Here is a 21,965-nt window from a genome sequence, read left to right on the forward strand (position 1 = left end):
ACTAGATATCTGCGATAGCAAAGCGATTGCCAAGGGTAAGCCTCCCCTGACCGGGGAAGGTTTATCTTTGGCGGTCGCCCGCCAACTTACCCTTGGCCCGCACTCCAATGATGACCATATTTTCTTCGGACCACCATATGACCTTGACCTTTAACATTTAGGGATCGAGTGTACAACATGAATGTGTCCCCATCTACAATCTATTCAATAATGACTCGCATCATGAAAATCGGAGGAAAATTATTGAAGTTATGATCAAAAATATGTTTTTTGTAAATTAGGTGACAATCCCAAAATATATAGGTCAAGGACACTAATCAAATATCAGGTGTACAATATCAGTCCCGATCCACTATCATGATGCAAAAACATCTTCGGAGGCCAAGCAGTCTTTGAGATTCCACATTTGCAAAATTGAGCGATGACAAAAAGCGTTATTTTTTCAGATCGGCATTTAACCTTTAACTCGGAGGGGTATGATCTAAATTAAGTGTAAGTGCGACTTGCTCTAGGCTATCCGGAGAGGGCAATTTAGTTCCGATTGGGCAAACATCATTCGAGTTGTGGTGAAAAACGTTGAAATGTCTATAATAATTGGGTCATGACCTTAAAAATAGGTCAAGGTCAAAAAGTTATGCCAATCTCGCATACTTTTTATTTCCATTATTGATGCAAAATTTGATTCCAAAAGTCTCAGCCAGCTTGGAGATATAGCTCAGAAATTGATAGAGTTTGGTAATTGATAAAAGTTTGAAAATTGATAAATAAAAAAAATTGGAAACTGATAGAGTTTGGAAATTGATAAAGTTTGGAAATTGATAGATTTGGAAATTGATAGAGTTTGGAAATGGAAAGAGTTTGGAAATTGATAGAGTTTGGAAATTGAAAGAGTTTGGAAATTGATGGTTTGGAAATTGATTTTAAAAAATTGGAAATTGATAGAGTTTGGAAATTGATAACGTTTGGAAATTGATAGATTTGGAAATTGAAAGAGTTTGGAAATTGATAGTTTGGAAATTGATAGTTTGCAAATTGATAGAGTTTGGTAATTGATAGATTTTGGAAATTGGTAAGAGTTTGAAAATTGATAAGAGTTTGGAAATTGATAGAGTTTGGAAGATAAAGTTTGGAAATTGATAGATTTGGAAATTGATAGAGCTTGGAAATTGAAAGAGTTTGGAAATTGATAGTTTGGAAATTGAAAGAGTTTGGAAATTGATGGTTTGGAAATTGATGGTTTGGAAATTGAAAGGGTTTGGAAATTGATAGTTTGGAAATTGAAAGAGTTTGGAAATTGATGGTTTGGAAATTGAAAGAGTTTGGAAATTGATAGAGTTTGGAAATTGAAAGGGTTTGGAAATTGAAAGAGTTTGGAAATTGATGGTTTGGAAATTGATAGTTTGGAAATTGATAGTTTGGAAATTGATAGATTTGGAAATTGATAGAGTTTAGAAATTGAAAGAGTTTGGAAATTGATGGTTTGGAAATTGATGGTTTGGAAATTGATAGAGTTTGGAAGTTGATAGATTTTGGAAATTTGGAGTGTTGAGAAAGAAGAAGAAACTAGAGCTTCCAGGGAAGCAGAACTCAACTGAACTGACTGGATAACTTTAAAGTAGGTCAGTTGTCTGTACTAGATTTGACTTAAATGAAAAGCCAACAACATTGTGTAAAAATTTTAAGGTCCTTGTATCCTTATACTTGTCCTTGTTTTACAATTGATACAATGTTACACTCTGCAACAATGTTGCAGAAATATAGTTGTGTAGATAAAAGGAAACGGGTGTAATTCGCTTTCAAAGTCACCCACCCCCACATCTTGTCCCAGTGAACATGCCCACAAAACGTCGCAAGTGCATATTTAAGTGACGTCAGAAGAAATTGCGGGGAATCCTTGTCATGAAAGTCATAGGGAAAATGTATATGGACATTTCATATACATGCTAATCATTGAGAAAAATGTTACCTGACTGCCAGAAACTACGGCTGCAAACGTGACGATTCATCTTTAAGCTTTGCAACAATATTGCAGAAATAGAATTGAGTAGGAGTAAATGTTTCATGATATTTATATGTCAAATGAATACAAAATATATAACAACAATTTATAATTTATATTCAAAATGAAGGTGTGCAAGAAACATTGAAAAAGTGTTGAAATGTCATGACAATTATACATGCATTGTAAGAATTTTCGGAGCTGAAAACAATATGGCGGCCTATGGCGGCCATTTTGTGACGGATCGGGTTGGAATGCAATAGCAACCTACCTTGTGTGGTAAGGGTTAAACATTCTAAGTTTGATCAAAATCTGTTAATATTGGTGGACGCTGGAGTGTTAACGTTGTTTTCATGATCAACAACAAAATGGTCGCCTAAGTCCGCCATTTTTCAACGGATCGGGCTGAAATGTAATACCAACCTGGTCATTGGGGTAAGGATGCTGCAGGTCAAGTTTGATCAGAATCGGTTGATATTTGTGGACGCTGGAGTGTTAACGTCGAAAAGTTAACGGACGACAGACAACGCCAACGACAGACGACGGACGCCGGAGGGTTCAGTATGTAATGAACTCGACTGGATAGTAGTCAAGTTGAGTTAAAAACTCTAAATGGTGATTTTTCACTGTTGGACTGAGAAACTCTGTGATACCATTTAAAATTGAGGGCACCAATTGTAGAAACAACCTTTCAAAAGCAATAAGTCTTCCCCTATGCTACAGTGAAGGCTTAGATAACCTTCATGGGGGAAGATTTTAAAGAACAGAAATAACTGAGACTGGGAGTAAACAAACAACAATAAACTTTGGTGAGCCGCATGAAAACACTTCATTTTTAAATCAGCTGTGTACATGATCCGATTAGAATAATATGGCGTTTTGAAACATTTCATACTCACTGTAAACACCAATATGTGTATTCAATTTCTTTGGCAACACACACTGAGAATAGTCTCAGACAGTTACCCTGGTGAGTTTGTTACCCTGGTGAGTATTTGTCTGAAAACGAACACCTGGTGAAGACTACTGGAGCTGTCCCGAGTGGTCAGGCCAAAACAATTCGCACAATAGTTAATTAGTATTTCCACATAACACAATATACCATTGTCCTTTACAAGAACATCCCAAAACACTTTATGTACAGTACGTAATGTAACGTCTCTTCCAAAGTTCCTTCTTTGCCTACATTCCATCACTTTGTTCAACATTCCCAATTGTTTAAACACCCTCATTATTAACACAAACTGAACTGCTGCAAACGCCTCGTCACAACTTCTCGTACCCCGATCAGCACCTGCTAAACCCTCACACTTATATGGTATACTTGTATCTTCCAGCATTCTGTTAAAAAGCAGAACCGGTCTGTGTTTCAGTATCACAGTTGCATGCAGTGGTGTAACAGCAGGCGGCTTCTTCTCCAGCTCAGGCTTTCAAGCGGTCAGCACTACCCATATGTCACAGAGAACTTGCTCACACATATAAAAATTAACCAGAGGGCATGAAATGTTTTAGGGAGCATGACAGTGAAGAGGTACATTAACGGACATGATTTCAAAGTGTCAGAAGGGAGTCACGACATCACAGGCGGTCCGTGCACGACCGGGCAAAATAACGGAAGGAACAACCATGCAGCAATTTAAATACTTGGGTGTTTAGATACACTGCAGTGCGATGGTAAATGGCAATACAATGTTATGCACACTCTCACCTCATTTACAGTGATAAACCGTCACAACATGGCTCTGATAACTGCTGAAATGAACTGTTACACAGTTTGTTGGTTTGCAGAACCTGTCGCATGCACAGGGCCACCAAGTACTGTTGGTATCATCTGATGTTATCTTTACGGTTTGACATGTGATGTGAGAAAGATGGCAGGCAATAATGCAGTCTTTGTCGTGTCACACTCCTGTTACTTTCAAGGTGTCTCCCTCATCGCAGTTCTCCGCTGTCTCAACGTCACCCTCGGAGATTGGCTGCATGGAGGGTCGACGTGGCCCGGCAAATCGTGCAGATCTGCCGAGCCTTCCACTGCGCCCGAGGGGACTCCCAGCGTTTTGACTCTCAGCCCTTGGACTCCAGTCCAACCTACTGCCATTTTGTCCAGGCCGAGGACGTTCCCAGCGCTCGCCTTTCCCCAGCACCCCACGAGGAGATAGCCCACCACCACGCCAAGCGGCACAGCGTAAGGATGGCACAGGTGATGAGGGTGGCAGTGTCACCTCTTGACCATCCATAACCCGAGCAGAAGACTCGTGTGTGAAACGCAACAGCTCCGTCGCTGACATTCGTGACCCCGACTCGAGACGTGAACCCTTACGAAGAAGGAGTGCCTTGAATTGTTCTTGGCTTGTGCCGGTGCGACGTGAAGCATTGTGAGGACTTGAGAGCCCCATGGAGGGATCTCCATTCGAGACGCAAGTCATTTTTCGCAACTCATTCGGAGCCTTATTTGAGTTAGGGCTGCGCTCGGCCGAATCCCGACGTCCCAGGACTTTAAGCTTGGATCTGTCAGGGTACATTTTAAAATCAAACAACATTTTAAATAATAAACTCCAGAAATATTTCAACAAGTCAAGAAGATGTACTTCAAATTGTAATTCCAAGAAAGTTACAAGTGAATCGATGCTTAGATAAAACTAAAATGGCACTCGTAGAGAGCGCATAGCTGAACGCTCATTCTGAACAGAAATACCAACGTTAACTGAACACGCTGTTATTATGGTCCATATACGCATAACATCCATGCACCTTATTATGTCACATACATTGCCATTATCTGTAGCTTTATTGATTATTAGAATATATTTGTAAACCTTTGTAAACCACCTTTGTAAACATGAAGGCAAAATTGCAGTGAACATGAAAAAAACTAATCAAACTATATTCTCCAAAGCTGGTCAATCAAATACATTAAGTTTCACATTGATCTGTAAAGTGGTTCTGGAGAAGATTTTTTTTACATTACTATTTTCAATCCAATAAGGCTGTCAGATATCATATCCTTTTTCAATCCAAGTCGATGCTCATGGATGTGTATTTGCTCAGAAAATGTGAATCATTGATCCTATTAGTTGGAAGAATCCCATACAAGTAATGAATCTTTTTTCTTTTTTTTCCAAAAAAAAATTTGTCCTTGGTTTTTCAACTTTTTTCTCTCTAAAAAGTTGAGGCTCATGGAGGAGTATTTGCTCAAAAAATATGATTCACTAATCCTTTTATTTAGAATGTATATGTCCACAACTGTCAAAAATCCTACACCTATGCAGCCATTAGGCCTCGGAGGCCCCACAAATGTATTCGTGTGAAGTTTTTTAATTTTCATATTTTTGTCACTGAATTATTTGTAACCAAGTTATAGGAGCATATAATGAGGTTCATATCAAGAAAATAATGATATAACATAGTGGTACAACAACATTTATGCGGGGACTCGAAGGCCCCAGGCCTGCATTCATGTCGGATTTTCAGGTTATAAGTGAAGAATGAAGATTTTCCCACGAGCCTGAATGATTTTTTTTTATGTCACTGAATTTTCTGTAACAACATGAAAGTCGGTGAAAATGAGGCTCATTCCAAAAAAATTATTGTACAGCATAGTTTTTGCAACAAAAAAAACCTTGTGGGCATCCGAGGCGAAATCACTGCATCCAAGGGTTAAATACAATATGTTTCCATACCAGAGAAAAAACATTTTAAAAGCGAAACTATATAGATGTGGACACACACACACACACCTTGGTGTGTTGCAAAATATTGCAAAAATACTATTGCAAAATGTGTGTGTGTGTGTGTGTGTGTGTGTGTGTGTGTGTGTGTGTGTGTGTGTGTGTGTGTGTGTGTGTGTGTATTCAGTATTGAAAACACACACACACATTTTGCAATAGTCTCGCATCCTCTAAAAAAGAAAAAAAAAATCAAAAGTCGTGTTTTGAGAATGAACTACAGTATTGAACTGCTCGATTCTAAAGACCTACACCCACCCAAGAAGGAACAAATCCTGAGACTCCAGGCCAAAAGGAGTTTCACACCCATGGGTGCTCGCCCAATAATATGCAGACCAAGGTATTTTGTACAATTTGGAATTTAAAATTTGGATAGGTGATTTCTTGTGAGATAAAGTGAGATATTTATATATATTTATATTCCACAAACAAACAAAAAAGCCAGCATAAAATTATTTTTCTTGGGATATTTGCCTTCTGCATTCATGGAATGCAATCCTTAAAGTCAAAACACACTTTCAATGAAATCCATGATTAACTTGGAAATGTGCCAAGCAGGCGTCTTTCCTCGTATACCCCCAGCTTGCCTGTAAATAGCTGCAAACAAATCTGCCGTGGACATAGAGTTCGGAGACAGCAATGATCCTTCACCAGAGGTCTTTGGGGTCAGACCATCCAGCATGTTGTCCCCTGCAAAGAGGTCACAGCTTACTATGCGTTCCAAAAGTTCATTCTGGTGCAACAAACAGTTCAATGTCCTCTGTGCATCAGGAGAAATGCAAGTTGCATTGTAACAACTTTGACCACAGTCTTTTGAGCAGTGTTCGCAGCAGAGGGAGTCTTGGTGATTTGGTAATGACGCCCCCTCTGCTGGCAAGGATACACAATGCATTAGACACTCGTATAACTTCATCCCCAAAACTCACCTGTTCTTTGTGCTGCTTGGTTGGAGTTCTCAATCTCTGACACCTCCCGAACATCTGGAAGTCCTACTGGAGGTCCTGGGAGATCTGCGCCTGTGCTCAAGCTAACCAGGCCCTGTTGGTGGGTAAATGATGGTTGTAGATCTGAAATATAACTTCTCGAGGAAGACGATCCTTGATGTTTATCCCAGAGCACAGGTTCTGGACACCTTGGTTTTGATGCACATGAGGCTTTGTTCACAATCAATGGCCTGGTGGAAGGAACCTGCATTGCAACTGCCGGTTGGTTCAGTTCAGGCAATTTTGCCAACACAATGGTCTGGAGACAAAGACTTTCGTCAGCAGAATGATGGTTTGTTTTTGAGAGCACAGGTTCTTTCTGGGCCTGCAAGAGAGGTTTATTAATTAATTTCTGTGATGGCAAAAGCTCTCCAAAGACGTCAGTTTGTTCCAAAGAGAGAGATGCTGAAGCCACAATGACCTCTTTCTGTGGCCAGGGCCTTTGCAAATTAACAGTTTCGAATGCACGGGCTGGATAATCATTAAATGGATGAAAGTCACCCACATGGTTCACTTTGTCTTTCATCAAAACATCCAGGTCATTTTTCTGCAAATCAGATTGCTTAGTGAGAATATTTGAAGTGATGGACTCATCGCAAAGTGTCTCCTCAGGAATGCCATTGGCACCATTAACACATGGTTCTATTCCGATGCACAAGTCCTTCAAAGAAGCCTGGATGTCACTGAGGGCCTCTTTCAACTCAATGTTGTCACAGTTCAATCCACTTGGCTGCCTTGTTTCCTGAAGCAAAGGAGAAGTGATGCAGGCTGTTGTTGTCACGGGTCCTTTCATATCAGAAATCAGATCTGGGAGCAATAAATAGCCTTTGTCTTTGCCATCGACTGAATGCTTGTGAATTGCTGTAGTTCCCGCAGGTTCCATAGCGTGTTCAGCTCCACCATTGTTTTGGGAAATGTACGCTTCCAAATGACCAAAGTCCATATTGTTTTTGGTGCACATCATCCCCATTTTACCAAGGCCACCTTCAACTTGCTCATGAACTACAGATGTATAAACAGCACGGTTTTGCCGTCCCAACGGTGAATGTCCAGGTGGTGTTTCCGGCGCCTGATCAGATGCAGGGCTCAACGAGGAAAGATCATCTGCAGATGTTCCTCGATGCAAATGTTGTGGCGACCGACGTTTTACCTCGCCACCACTGATGGGCACTCCCAAAACATTTGGCTGTTCAATGGAAGCAATATGCTGCCCATTACACTTGGCTTTCCTGTGAGTCTTAATGGAGAGGTCATTGTGCAGAGATGATGTTCGTTCTGGAACCTTGGGTTTCACTCTGAGTACTGCCGGAGATCCAGTCCTTGGGAAGAATGGTGCAGGAATTAGAGACGTTGGTGTACCAGACTGACTGGAATAGCCACTGGATGGAGAAGTGACACTGTTGAGCTTTTCAGGAGAGGAAGTTTTGTGTGGACCTGCAGCAGGAGGTGTGAGTGATAAGGCTGTATCAGAACCTGATGATGATTTTCGCAGGCCACTCGGGGGTGAGGGAGTAGGACGCTCGACAACGGTTGTACCTGTCGTGTCACTCGAACTGGATATGGAAGCACAAGTATCACTGATTCTTGGGCTGTCAGAGCTCCATAAGGAGGATGAGGAAGGTGCAGAAACTCGAGAAAGAACAGGGAACGGAATCTTCGGGCTTCCCATCAATACATCTGAGTGCACCGTGTCTTCCCGCAGAACCCAAGGATCATCGTAGTCCGTGGAACACCGCTGACAAGCTGATATATCGTGGGCCCTCCGGATTTCAAGTCTCAGTGAGCGTCGAAGTTCTGACATCTGCTTTTCCTGACATTCCCTTTCTTCGTCGGATTCTGCCACCTCACTGGAATTGGTACACGTGTCGGATACAACATCATCAATTGAACTGAAATACTTTCTCTGCATCCACCCACCATTGCACTCACTTGGATGAATATTAGCTGTTGTTTTAACTTCCAAACCCTCATCACGTTTCCGCAACATCTCCTTATTGGCTGAATTAGCAATTGGGCCAGCTTCACTCCTTGGTGCAAAATTTCTTCGAAGTGAGACATTACGTTTTGGTGGAGGTGGCTTACTTTTCATTTTGGTGATAGAGAAGCTACGACGTCTCATTCCTCGGCCACCGTCCACACCCTGTGCCTCAAACCCAATGCCGGCTGCTCTTCGTGTCCGCAATCCGGAATCAAAATACGCCGATGTGCAGTAACCATCAGCATCCACCGAATGCATCGAGCCTGAGTCAACCTGATCAGAAATGGATCGGTCCAAGTCCATTTCATTGTATCGGTTCTGTGGATCAGCCTTGGGTGCTGTCATAATATCTCCTGGTAAAACTTTGTGCTGTCCCAAATGTTTGCTGCTTAGTGTGCACGGCTGAGCAGTTTTTCCTCTCAAGGAACCACGATGCAAGATCATTGTAAGACTTTCAGTGTCAGGCACTGGTGTCCAATAGATTGAGTCAAGTGACATGGTTGAGGAAGAACCATTTTGGCTCAATGTATTCAGACCTATCCGCTGAATGGACACAGACTCATGGTCGAAAGAAACAGGGGATGTGGCCACCTTCGCCACAGTTTGTAAAGTAACAACTTGAGATTCACCAGGACTTGAGTGTGGTAGGTCTTGAGGTGAAAGTAACGATTTTGTTGTGGCATCATTTGGTTCATTGGCTACAACTGAATCATCATGCCAGTATGGTCTCTCTCTGTGTCGATGAGTGTCTTTCCCAATTTTACCGTTGTTCACTGTATTTTCAGCTGGAAGAGCAGTATCCAGCCGATGTGCAATACGTGCAGGCAGCGAGTGCCAAGCACCCCGCCACGAAGTCCTGGGAGAACAAAGAGCAGGTGCTCCATCCTCACCGCCGCCCCCAATAACCGCCGCACAGACAGTTCCGTGTGAGCAGCAGAGGCGGGTAGCTTGCGTACCACCACGCTGCCAAGCTCTGACGCGCCTTTCACAGGGAGAGACGATGGGCGTGGATCTTGCTCGGTCACCTCTTGGCCCCCAAGTTATAGATCGATTCCAAACGTCCTCGGCCAAGAAGGTTCCTACCCCAGAGGTTATGCCACTGTCTTCTGCATCTTCTGCTGAAAAAGAAAGATTTATTATTTTCAACACTCATTGTCACTTCACAGCAAACAAATGACTGGACTTACAAAGAATCCACAAATATATATACACTGTAATTTGGTGTTTGTGGTTTTCAGCAAGTCAAATCGACCTAAAGACGAATAAAACGTTTGTTTGTTTCCTTTGTAGAGTTGCATGCTAATGCAGAGTGCTTGAGTGAACATGGGGTCAGCATTCCCATATGACCACCAGTTTCTAGGATCCTGAGTTAAAATCCCACGATATATTATGTTCATTTGCCCATTGTCCCCTATTGTCCTTATAATTCTTGGGATTAATTATACTGTATGTACAACCTTCTCTACGTGTCTTCAATCACTATTTAACCAAAAAAAAACACAAAAAAACAAGGAATAACATTTGTTCTCAGTGTTTGTGGAATGAACAAGCTGCTTGGTGGCCGCCGCCACCACCAGCTATGGTGGCCGCCACCACCACCAGCAGCTATGACCCCTGGTCCTAACACTGTTCACGTTAACAGGCGGGGAACACCTGAGAATAAGAATCAGAAACATTTTGTCTTCAATTACAGAAGTATTTAACGGGACAATGATCTCAAGATTAACAACCGAGTATCTCATGTAATATGACAGTAATCTATCTATAATTCCAGCAATCTCTGTGTGTCTGTCTGTGTGTCTGTGTGTCTGTGACCGCTGTTTCTCGACAACCACGGGTCCGATATACTTGAAACTTGCCAGGTATATTGCTGGGGACCCGAGGATGTGCCTTTTCAAGGTTTGTAATTAATCGGACAAGTACCTACCGAGCTATGTCCAAAAAACGCTTCAACCAATCAGAGAGCAGCGAGCTATCACGTGTGCCGAACCGTTAATGCAATGCAAGCGTTAATGCGTTAATGCAAGGCTTTTCTTTTTTTCCCTCTTCTCTTTCTACTTTTCCTTGCGATTAAATTGCAAACAGCCAAAATACGTTGGCGCTAATTGAATAATTGGCCATTAACACTAAAATAATCGTAACTGCGATATGCCAACTTCCGGACAGTGCAGCCTTCCATGTTGTTGTTGTTTGCAGCAGCTGTTTGCAGCAAGGCAAGGCTTTTCAACTATGTTGCCGTTAAACTATGTTTTAAAACGAATTCAAACTGCGATTAAATTAAAACGATTCATCCTAACTGCGATTTGCGAACTTCCGGACAGTGACGACTTATCTTCCGGCAGCCAATCACAGAACGCTCTGTTGCGTAGGCGTGGCCGATGTGAGACGAGCGGAGCTGAGCGCGTTACGAGCTGACCGCCATTACGGTACGTAATTCGATTTCTTATGCGCATTATTTCTCCCAATTCAGTCAGAGCGAAGGGCGGAAGCGAAGAGCGTTGCTTTTTTTGTTTACGGGCGTACGGGCGGGGTAGAGCGTACGGGTAGCGTTTTTTTTTTTTTTTGGCCACGGAACGGGCACCCACGTACGGGCAATGCCCTAGTAATGACAAACTAGAACGCCACTCAGTAGAGCGCATACTCCCGCCATGGGTCAAGTTGGAATAATACGTTTTGTTTAACATCCCTTCTCCCCAAAACAATAAATGAAAAAGAAAGTAAGCCCTAACTGTCAGAGAATTAATTTTGATATATCTCGTAATTAGAGGAGAAAAACATCATTTTAGAATAAGAATAAAAGCTTTAATGCAGTAAAACAGAAGAAAAAGAAATCCCCCAGAAATGTCCCAAAAAAATTCCTGGATCCGGAATAATATCCTGAGCTTCACCAAAAACTAATCAATTCTTCCTTATCCCAAGGGCAATCATCCCACCAATTTTCATCCAAATCCGTTCAGAACTTTTCCAGATATCTTGTTCACAAACACATGAACACACGAATATACGAACACACATATGCACACACACACACGGACGGACACGATCAAATGCATTACTCCCTGGCGGGAGTAACTAGAACGGCACTTGGTAGAGCGCATACCTCCACCAGGCTGAACAGCTTACATTTTGTATCGACCGATAGGCTGGATCTGGATACGCACCTGAACCAAAATCTATTCGGCTTGATCTTGTCACCTAACCAACTCATCCCCCAAGTTTAATAATAACTCGTTCATAATTTTTTTAAATATCATGTTATATATCACTTTTTGCCCGATCTCTCAATGGGGAAGAATCACTTGAAAATTAAATAATTCTCATATCCGAATCCATATTCAGATCTTCACCAAAATCGAATCGATTAGTCCGTGTCACACATACAACCTGTCAACCAGGTTTCATCCAAAACCGTCCATAACTTTTTGGGATATAGTGCTATGTATCGGTTTTAGCCCTATCTCCCAATGGTGAAGAATTACTTATAAAGTTCTACTAGCCGGATCCGAATCCAGATCTTCACCCAAATCTAATAATTTCGTCCTTGTCACATACACTACTACCTCTCTGCCAAATTTCATCTGAATCCGTCCACAACTTTTTGAGATATCTTGTTCACAGACACACAGACAAACAAACAAACACAGGGGTGAAAACATAACCTCCATCCACCTTTGGAGGCGGAGGTAATAATAAATAATAAATAATAAATTGTTTAATTCTTACAAATTATGAACAGACTCAGTAGCATAATGGTTAGAGTATCTGCTCTGAGTCTGAGAGGTCGATAGCATGAACACGACCCTGGCCGAGTCATACCAAACATTTAAAAGTGCTGCTTCACAAGGATACGCAAGGAAATTGGTGGAGGAGAAGGCCATTCGGCCCAACATGCCTGCACTGCACCAACTCCAATATCATCACGCATCCACACACAAGCCAAATAACCCAATACCCCTCTAACTTCAATGCATCCAGGCACCTATCAAATCCCATTTAAACTTATCCACCCTCTGCACTGCTACGACCCTTCAGGGAGACCATTCCATGCATAAACCAATGTGCGACTGAAAGATCCCTGCCTTAAGAACTGTCCTAACTCTCATCTTCTTTACCCCCAAGCTATGGCCCCTGGTCCTAACACTGTTCATTCTGCTGAAAAATTGCACTTCAGCTATCTTGTCCACACCCTTCATTATTTTAAAAATCTCCATCAGATACCCCCGCAATCACAACCTTTCCAATGTATTGTTGCGAATATGGAATTTGGCCTCCATATCCGCTTGTAAATATTCCCCTATTTCTCCAATACTCCCCAACTTTCCCCAATCCCCCATTCCCTAGTCCCATTGCATGTAAATAACACTCAGTAGAGCCGACCTTCCCCTTATTCCCCCATTAAATGTCGTGCCCAGGTCCACCGCACCACACGTAGACAACTTTCGGACATCTTGCTAGTTATTCTTCATCTATGTCAGTTAAGGCCTCGTCTCCATTAATTATGACTCTTCGTTGCACCAGAATGTGATTATATGGCATCAGTAGTGAGTTTAGGACCTTTCCCATACCTCCTTCCATCTTCTTCCCCAACAATTACAACAACAACAGAGATGGCGGCGGAGCGGGGGAGGATGCGTCCTCACACCGGCTCGATTAGCTCCAGACCATGCGCTCCACGGGGTTACCACGAAGGGGCTCCTTGTCAGCTCCTCGTCAAGGGCGGAGCCTGGTAAACCCCCCCGCACGCACCCAATGAGAAGCAACGTGCCGATTCCACGAGGCGGAGCTAACGAGCCGAGGGCGTGTCACTCCCCGCCGGATATACGCGGCCCCGCGCCGGATGTGAGGAGAGATGCGCACCCAGCTTGGAGAAGGAAAGCCACCTGCGAGCGCTGAGTCAGATGCGCCCCCAGCTTGAGCAGACAAGACGCCATCCGAGCGCTGCGACCTCCCCGCATCTCTGGACCGGACCGAGTCGATTCTGACCTTTGAGCCCAGGAGGACCTGGAGCCATCGATCCTGCCTTTCCTAGCCATCAAACCCCCGTGTGAGTCAGCCGTTGTCCCGTGTGTCTGTCGTCTGTCCGGGGTTAATATAAGAGTGTGTCTAAGTGCCTGTCTTCCTGTAATATACCTCTAGCCCCTGTAATCTAACCTTTTCCGTACGAATATACTTGAGAATCGAAACATTGGTGTCGTATTGTGTTATTGTAATCCAGCCGGGTGTCTTCTTTTTCTGATTGAGCCAGCGTGGCGCGGCTTCGTCAACGTCGAGTATAATCGGTAACTTGTGCAGACGTGGTCATACCAAAACCGCTCGGTAAACTAACATCTAAGCCACGTCTGTAACAATTGGTGTCGAGGAGTGAGATTCGGACCCGGGACTAAATTAGTTAGGCCCAAATTTTGGGAGGGAAAATCGGTTCGGAGCGCGTACTGCGCTCGACAAAATCGAGCCGGAGCGCGGTCCCGCGGTTACTGCGCTCGACGAAATTATAACGGCGAAATTTCGAATTTGTGTTACGAAACTCGAATTTTGAAAGTCGCGCCATGGCGGATCAAGACGGCTGGGGTCCGGTAGGGGAGAGTGAAGCAGGGTCGGTCCAGGACCAAATTGAGGGACATGAGGGACATGAGGAGAGCGAAACAGCGAGGGTAGCAGGCACGCAAAATGGCGCCTCGCAAGAGCGCGCGGTAGCCGAGCCCGCTGTATCAACGGGCTTTAACATGCAGCCGATTGACATACAGGCCCTCATTGCGCAGCTACAGGCAGCTGTACAGATGAGTATGGGGAGCCAAATTGAGCGATTGGGTGAGCGGTTGGGGAACCGGATGGATGCTCAGAGTGAGCAAATGGGGGTAATGAGGGACGAAGCGAGGGGTACCAGTGAGGGGTTAGACAATAATTTTGAGGAGTTAGACAAGAAATTTGGGAAGTTAGACAATAATTTTGAGGAGTTAGACAAGAAATTTGGGAAGTTAGACAATAATTTTGAGGGGTTAGACAACGGGATAAAAGAAGTGAAAAATGGGTTAATGGGGGTAGAAAATAGAATGGCTGCCCAGGAGAATCAGATAGAGGGAGTGAAAAATGGGTTAGAGGGGTTAGAAAACAGTATGGAAGGCAAATTGAGGGACATGAGGGACCAAGCGGAAAGGGAAGTTAAACAAATGGAGCAGCAGATAGAGGGGGTCAGAATGGGGGTAGAAACCAAACTGGATGCTCACAGGGAGGAAATGGAGCAGATGAGGGTGGCATCTGGGCAGGAGATGCAAGTGATGGGAGCGGAGATCAGAAGAGGAGTGAGTGAGGAGGTCGGAGGAGTGCGCGAGGAGGTGAGGCACTGTAAGGAGCACATGGAGAAGGAGGTGAGAAAGGGGACTGTAAAGTTACAAGGGGGCATAGAGGTCCTGACGCAGGAGGTGGAACAGCTGACGGAGGGACAAAAAGAAGTAAAGGAGCAGGTTCAAAGGAACACTGCGGTATTAGGAGGATTAAAAGCGACACAAAACGACATAAAAAACGACTTGATAGCGACAAAGAGGGAATGTCAGATGGTACGTGAGGGACTGACAACGAGGTTGGACGAGGTGATAGAGGTAATGGAGACGAAGGACCGGCAGGTGAGGACGCACCTGGAAACGGTCAAGGTAGCCTTAGAGGACGAGCTGGAGGAGACGTACCGGGGAATAAAAGAGGTGAAGCAGAAACTAGAAGAAGTGGAAGAAGGGATGAGCGAAATTAAGAAGCGACGGAGAGGGGATAACAAAGAGATAAAAGAGGAAGTAAAAGAATTGGTCCAAAGTCTGTGTTTGGATCGTGATGTGCTCATTAACCGAATGAGGGATTCGCAGGTGATGGAGGAGAAGCGAAGAGGAAGAGGACCCGGTGTAAGTGGTGACCAATATGGTCGTGCGTATGATGCGCCAGGTGATTTAAGAGGCTTGGGGGTCGAGATAGACCCGGGTGTTCGTGAGAGGCCATTGGTGAAGTGTGCGACAGGTCTGGTGTGCGAAAAAGGAGGTGTGCGAGAAAGTCCGACTCTGGGGTGTGTGAGGAAAAAGTGCACGCCGAGGAGTGAGTGTGCCGTCAAGAGTGAGTCGGTCGTAGCGCGTGTGCGAGGGAGTACATGGAAGCGCGGTGTGGTGAGTGTTACAGAGGGTGTGACGGGAGAGTGTGCGCGAGAAAGGTGTGTAACGGACAGGTGCCTGAGGAAAGAGTGCGCTGTCAAAGGCAAGGAAGAATGCACACCTGTGGGGAGTGTTACAGAGGGTGTAACGCAAGAGTGTGCGCGAGAAAGGTGTGTGACGGACAGGTGCATGAGGAAAGAGTGCGCTGTCAGAAGTAAGGAAGAGTGTCCACCTGTGGTGAGTGTTACAGAGGGCGTAACGGGAGAGTGTGCGCGAGAAAGGTGTGTAACGGACAGGTGCATGAGGAAAGAGTGCGCTGTCAGAAGTAAGGAAGAGTGTCCACCTGTGGTGAGTGTTACAGAGGGTGTAACGGGAGAGTGTGCGCGAGAAAGGTGTGTGATGGACAGGTACATGAGGAAAGAGTGCGCTGTCAAGAGTAAGGGTGAGTGCGCTGTCAGGAATGGAGGTGAAAGTAGTGAGAGTGACATGGAGCGTGAGTTAGTTGTGACAGGTGAGCGAGGATGTACCCCTGGGATGGAAGGATGCACACCTGGAATGGTAGAGCGTGAGTGGGAATGCACGCTGGAGTTGGTGGTGAGGCACGTGGTTGGGTGTGCGAATGAGAGCACACCTGTGATTGTCACAGAGGAGGTGACCGAGGAGGGGGCGCGAAGAGGTGTATTGGTGAGGTGTGCGAGCGACGAATGTGTGCCAAAGTGTTCGGTGGTCAGGTGTGTGACCAAGGCTGTGAGTGGAATGAGTGTACCTGGGTGTGTAAGGAAAGGTACGAGGAGCATGGGCACGGCTGGATGTGTGAGCAAGGAACGGGCTGCGGGGTGTAAGCGTCCAGGTGAAGCATCGACGTTACACGGGTTAGAGGTTAGAGCGACTTTTAGCCGAAGCAGGCCCTCGGTGCGTGCCGGGCCTCGCTTTGAACGGCCACGTCCAGGCTCCACTAGGCGGAGCTGGCAGCCCGATAGAAAGGGTCGTCATGGCGACCACTTTTTGGTGAGACGTGCCGGCAGGTCGAGATCGGGGCATTGGATGGCTCCGTGCCGAGATGGTGCGTGGGATCTCGGCCCGGGTAAACCTCCTTCCCTGCACCGAATGCGGGACGCACCCAGCCGCTGGCACAGAACAACCAGCATCCATTGCTTGGCTTTACGAAGCCGGGCTTTGGACAGGAATTGGCGCACCGAGAGGCATTATTGAGTAGACTGGGTGATGAGGTTAGTGTTTTGGACCCAAAATTGGAGAAAAACAAAATTTGATGATTGGCAAGGGATTGGCAGTAGTGATTGGCAGATGATGGGTAGTGATTGGCAAATTTTTGATTTGTTGAAATTTGATGTGCAAAATTGGTAGTGAGAGACCCCCGATGTGGAGGGATGGCAAATCTGCCACCCTTCCCATGCTGGGGGCAAAGGAGCAATAGATTATGGGGTGTATGGCAGTGAAAACTAGCCCGGGTGGGTTAGGATATTGTGTGTAGGGATCTAGCGAGGATTGACATTAGGTAACGTTAAGATTAGTTAGTGACTGATACCTGTAGTGGGGACGCAGGTAGATTAGCATGGATGATAATGACGAGGGAGCGCAATAGTTTAAAGGGACGACTGGGAAGCGCAAGTTTCAGAAGGGAGTAGTTAGCTGAGATGATGCCGTGTTTGTAAGAATTGAACAGGTGTGATTGCACAGGTGTGCAACTGGACAGGTGTGTGGAGCAGTGTATGAGTAGTGAGTGTGTGGATCAGCGCGAATGCGCTTGGGGAGAGAAGGGTGCAGGTGGCACCAGGTGTGAGAGCACAGGTGTGCAAGTACAGGTGTGTGGAGAAAGTTGGAGTAAGTGGTACGGAGTGGTGTGCATGGTGCGAAGGTGTGGATGGGGGAAGAGTGGACCCCTTTCACGAGTACCCGGGGCGGGTAGTGTAAGTGTTAGGTAGAGGGTACAGGTAAATTGTGGTTGGATATTGGCATCTGTGGTGCGGTTGCAGAATGGTGTTGTGAATGGGTGCATTAGTGTTGTGGAAATGGCTGGGCGTGTAGCCTGTTAGTGTGTGTAGTTGGTTGGGCACTCCACCACTGTGAGGATGTCGGCCAGGTGAGGCCGCAGGTGGGCTCTGGGAGCCGGTAGAGTTGTGGATGGGGCCCGAGGATCCGGAGGATGGACCCGGGTAGCCCAGTGCCAGAGAGGGCACCGAGTGGGGAGAGTGCCAGAGGGCCTTCCCCTGGTAGTTAGGTTAGGGTAAGGAGCAGGTAAGCTCGGAGGCAACTGCAGTGGTGGAGGTGTGCAGGTGGGTAGACCCACTGGGAGAGGTACACGTCGCAGCCCAGAAATTGTACGAGGGCACCGGGAGATGAATCGGGGGAGTGAGACCCCAAATTGAAGAGCACCACAGTTTGGCCAATGGGAATTGGTTTTTAGAACCCATAGTGTAAGAGGGCCAATGGTTTGGCCGGAGAAAGACCCCGGGTAGTGTAAAGTTGTTAAAGTCACTTAGGAAATAGTTAGGATTGATGAACCTGTCGCACCATACGCAGCCACTTACCTGTGGTGATGATGATGACTCCACACCTGTGTTTTCTTTGTTTTGTTGCAGGAGATGAATTGCTGTGTGGATTTATGAGACGCATCACGACGTGGATGAGACATTGGGGTGATTCCATCTCTCCCTCCCTAGGAGGGACTGATGATGAATTGGTAATGGCAAATTTTGATGTGCAGTTGGAGATGGCAAATTTGATTGGTTAGGAGGGAGAGAAGACGAATTTGGTATATGGGAGGAACGGGGAAGACAGTAGGGATGTTTGTTGATTTGTAAAGTAGATGTTTATGGGTAGTGTTGTGTTTTGTGGATGCAGTAAGGGGTAAGGGAGGGGCCATGTAGGTTACCTGGTGGGGGGGGGGCGTACGATAGGAACGTACCTGTCTCACCTGGTTCCCATGTGCCCCCAGTGTGCATCACCTTACATTGCGTGCACTTTTGCGCCCTTACCACCTTACTCACTTGTTTCTTCTTTTGTCTCCCACCTCCGAGGATCTGGCTTTGGGGTAGAGAGAGAGGAGAGAGAGGTGCTGGCTGCGCAGTTGTGGGCCTGCACTTTCGCTGTTTGCTGCCGGGATCGATACACCATATGGACCGCAATGTTTGTGGCCACCCACAATGGACCGCAGTTCGTTTGCGGCCAAGCACCACCCGGGGATGGACCTATGGGTCAACGTGGCACCTATGCCATAAAGGTGAACCACTGTTAATTAACACCACTGAAGGCCACACGAAGAGCAAGAGACACCTGCAGGGTTAGGGGTTGTCGCATTTATTTTTAATCATTGAACAATGGTGACTGCACCGATTGGTGGTGGGGTGGTGCTTTTGATGCTGGGAAAGGGTGCTCTGCACGTTATTAAAGGCCGTCGGCCACAGAGCACTCGTGGGTTGGTGTATCGATGTTGGCAAGCGCGCTCTCTCTCTATGCATAACATCTGCATGTGTTCCTCCAAAAACAGGTCCTGGATCGTAGTGTAAATAGCAGCGTAGTCTTGTAAATAATGCTCCCTACCGGCTGTATGTTTAGTTTGAGAATTCTTTCCGGATTCGGTTATCCTGTGGGTGTGTTTCTGTGAGGAGAAGGGTGCAACGTCGCAGGGGGACATATTTACTCATTTGTGAATATCTGTAAAACTGTCGCACTCAGGGTAGAGTTAATAGTAGAGGGAACTACATTGCGTGCCACACTAAAGTAGGTAAAAATTTATCGGGTCGGGACGCCCCGAGGGTAGAGAAGGGTGCAATGTTGCGAATATGGAATTTGGCCTCCATATCCGCTTGTAAATATTCCCCTATTTCTCCAATACTCCCCAACTTTCCCCAATCCCCCATTCCCTAGTCCCATTGCATGTAAATAACACTCAGTAGAGCCGACCTTCCCCTTATTCCCCCATTAAATGTCGTGCCCAGGTCCACCGCACCACACGTAGACAACTTTCGGACATCTTGCTAGTTATTCTTCATCTATGTCAGTTAAGGCCTCGTCTCCATTAATTATGACTCTTCGTTGCACCAGAATGTGATTATATGGCATCAGTAGTGAGTTTAGGACCTTTCCCATACCTCCTTCCATCTTCTTCCCCAACAATTACAACAACAACAGAGATGGCGGCGGAGCGGGGGAGGATGCGTCCTCACACCGGCTCGATTAGCTCCAGACCATGCGCTCCACGGGGTTACCACGAAGGGGCTCCTTGTCAGCTCCTCGTCAAGGGCGGAGCCTGGTAAACCCCCCCGCACGCACCCAATGAGAAGCAACGTGCCGATTCCACGAGGCGGAGCTAACGAGCCGAGGGCGTGTCACTCCCCGCCGGATATACGCGGCCCCGCGCCGGATGTGAGGAGAGATGCGCACCCAGCTTGGAGAAGGAAAGCCACCTGCGAGCGCTGAGTCAGATGCGCCCCCAGCTTGAGCAGACAAGACGCCATCCGAGCGCTGCGACCTCCCCGCATCTCTGGACCGGACCGAGTCGATTCTGACCTTTGAGCCCAGGAGGACCTGGAGCCATCGATCCTGCCTTTCCTAGCCATCAAACCCCCGTGTGAGTCAGCCGTTGTCCCGTGTGTCTGTCGTCTGTCCGGGGTTAATATAAGAGTGTGTCTAAGTGCCTGTCTTCCTGTAATATACCTCTAGCCCCTGTAATCTAACCTTTTCCGTACGAATATACTTGAGAATCGAAACATTGGTGTCGTATTGTGTTATTGTAATCCAGCCGGGTGTCTTCTTTTTCTGATTGAGCCAGCGTGGCGCGGCTTCGTCAACGTCGAGTATAATCGGTAACTTGTGCAGACGTGGTCATACCAAAACCGCTCGGTAAACTAACATCTAAGCCACGTCTGTAACAGTATAAAGTCCTGCCTCCTTCAAGCTATGGAAGTCTAGCTAGCCATGGAATCAATCAATCTAGTAGCTTGACGATGAGCCCTCTTTATGGTAGCTATGGTCTTCCTGAGTCGTGGTGACGAAAACTGTACACAGTATTCTAGATTAGGCCTCATTACATTTTATACAGCGCAAAAACTACCTCCTTTGATTGATGCTCGATCCTCCTAGGAATACGACCTAAAGCCCTGTTGGCTTTACCTACCTATAGCTGCCTGGCATTGTCCTGTGTGCTTATTCCTCCATATATTTTACCACCCCCAGATCCTTCACCCATGTGACACGCTCCAAGATTGCCCCTTGCGTCATGTGATCTCCATTTTAATTATTCTTAACCATCGCCAGCACCTTACACTTGGTCAGGCTAAATGGCATCTGCCAATCATTTTCCCAATCTATTAAAGTATCTAGACATCCTGAATCTGATCACTACTCCCTCTGTTATCTACCTTACCTCCAAGCTTTGTGTCATCTTCTTCTGCTTTCTCAACAATGGATGGAGGTCCTCAACGCCAAACAGGAAATTAGAGCTGTCTCCCTTGACATTTCACGTGCCTTCGATACGGTCTGGCACCCCGCTCTGCTCACCAAACTCTCCTCCTTTGGTATCCATGGAAATCTCCACGCATGGCTGGCGGACTTCCTCTCTGGTCATAGTCAACGTGTGGCCCTGAATGGGTTTCTCTCATCTCCTCTTCCTGTTCAGACTGGAGTTCCCCAAGGTAGTGTTCTGGGCCCTGTGCTTTTTCTGGTCTTCATCAATGATCTCTCTGACTCTCTTGAAAATCCTCTCTATCTCTTTGCTGACGACTCTACTCTCTGTCGCTCCATTCCTCATCCCTCAGATCGGCAGTCTGCAGCCTCCTCACTCTCTGCAGACCTGGACAAAATCACAGACTGGTCAAACAAGTGGAACATGTCTTTCAATCCTGACAAATCTCACACTCTTACAATGTCTCTCCGAAAGAACCGACTGGACAACCCTCCCATCTACTTTCTCAACAATCCTCTCCAAGAAGTTCTGTCGCTCAAGCTTTTGGGTCTCACTATCTGCCATGATCTTTCTTGGGAAAACCACATTTCCAAGCTGGCCTCCAAAGCCAGTCGCCGACTGGGCATCCTCCGTCGTGCGAAGTCCTTCCTTGGCACACCTGAGCTCCTCACCACATACAAGGCTTTCATCCGCAGCTCAATGGAATACTGTTCCCCCCTCTGGGCTGG

The 21,965-nt window shown here is 46.0% G+C and overlaps 1 protein-coding gene across 1 annotated transcript in view; it reads right to left on the reverse strand.

The window, feature by feature from the left end:
* Positions 1-2,804: 2,804 nt before the first annotated feature.
* The window catches only part of LOC137439786 (actin remodeling regulator NHS), a 201,113-nt gene continuing 181,952 nt past the window's right edge, over positions 2,805-21,965 (reverse strand). Inside the window, 3 exon segments of the mRNA XM_078767979.1 lie at positions 2,805-4,507; positions 6,312-6,414; positions 6,651-9,803. Coding sequence (XP_078624105.1) covers positions 3,901-4,507; positions 6,312-6,414; positions 6,651-9,803 — 3,863 coding nt within the window. The 3' untranslated portion in view covers positions 2,805-3,900.

The sequence above is a fragment of the Myxine glutinosa genome, chromosome 14 (genome assembly GCF_964187855.1).
Source record: "Myxine glutinosa chromosome 14, kmMyxGlut1.1, whole genome shotgun sequence".
NCBI lineage: Eukaryota > Metazoa > Chordata > Myxini > Myxiniformes > Myxinidae > Myxine > Myxine glutinosa.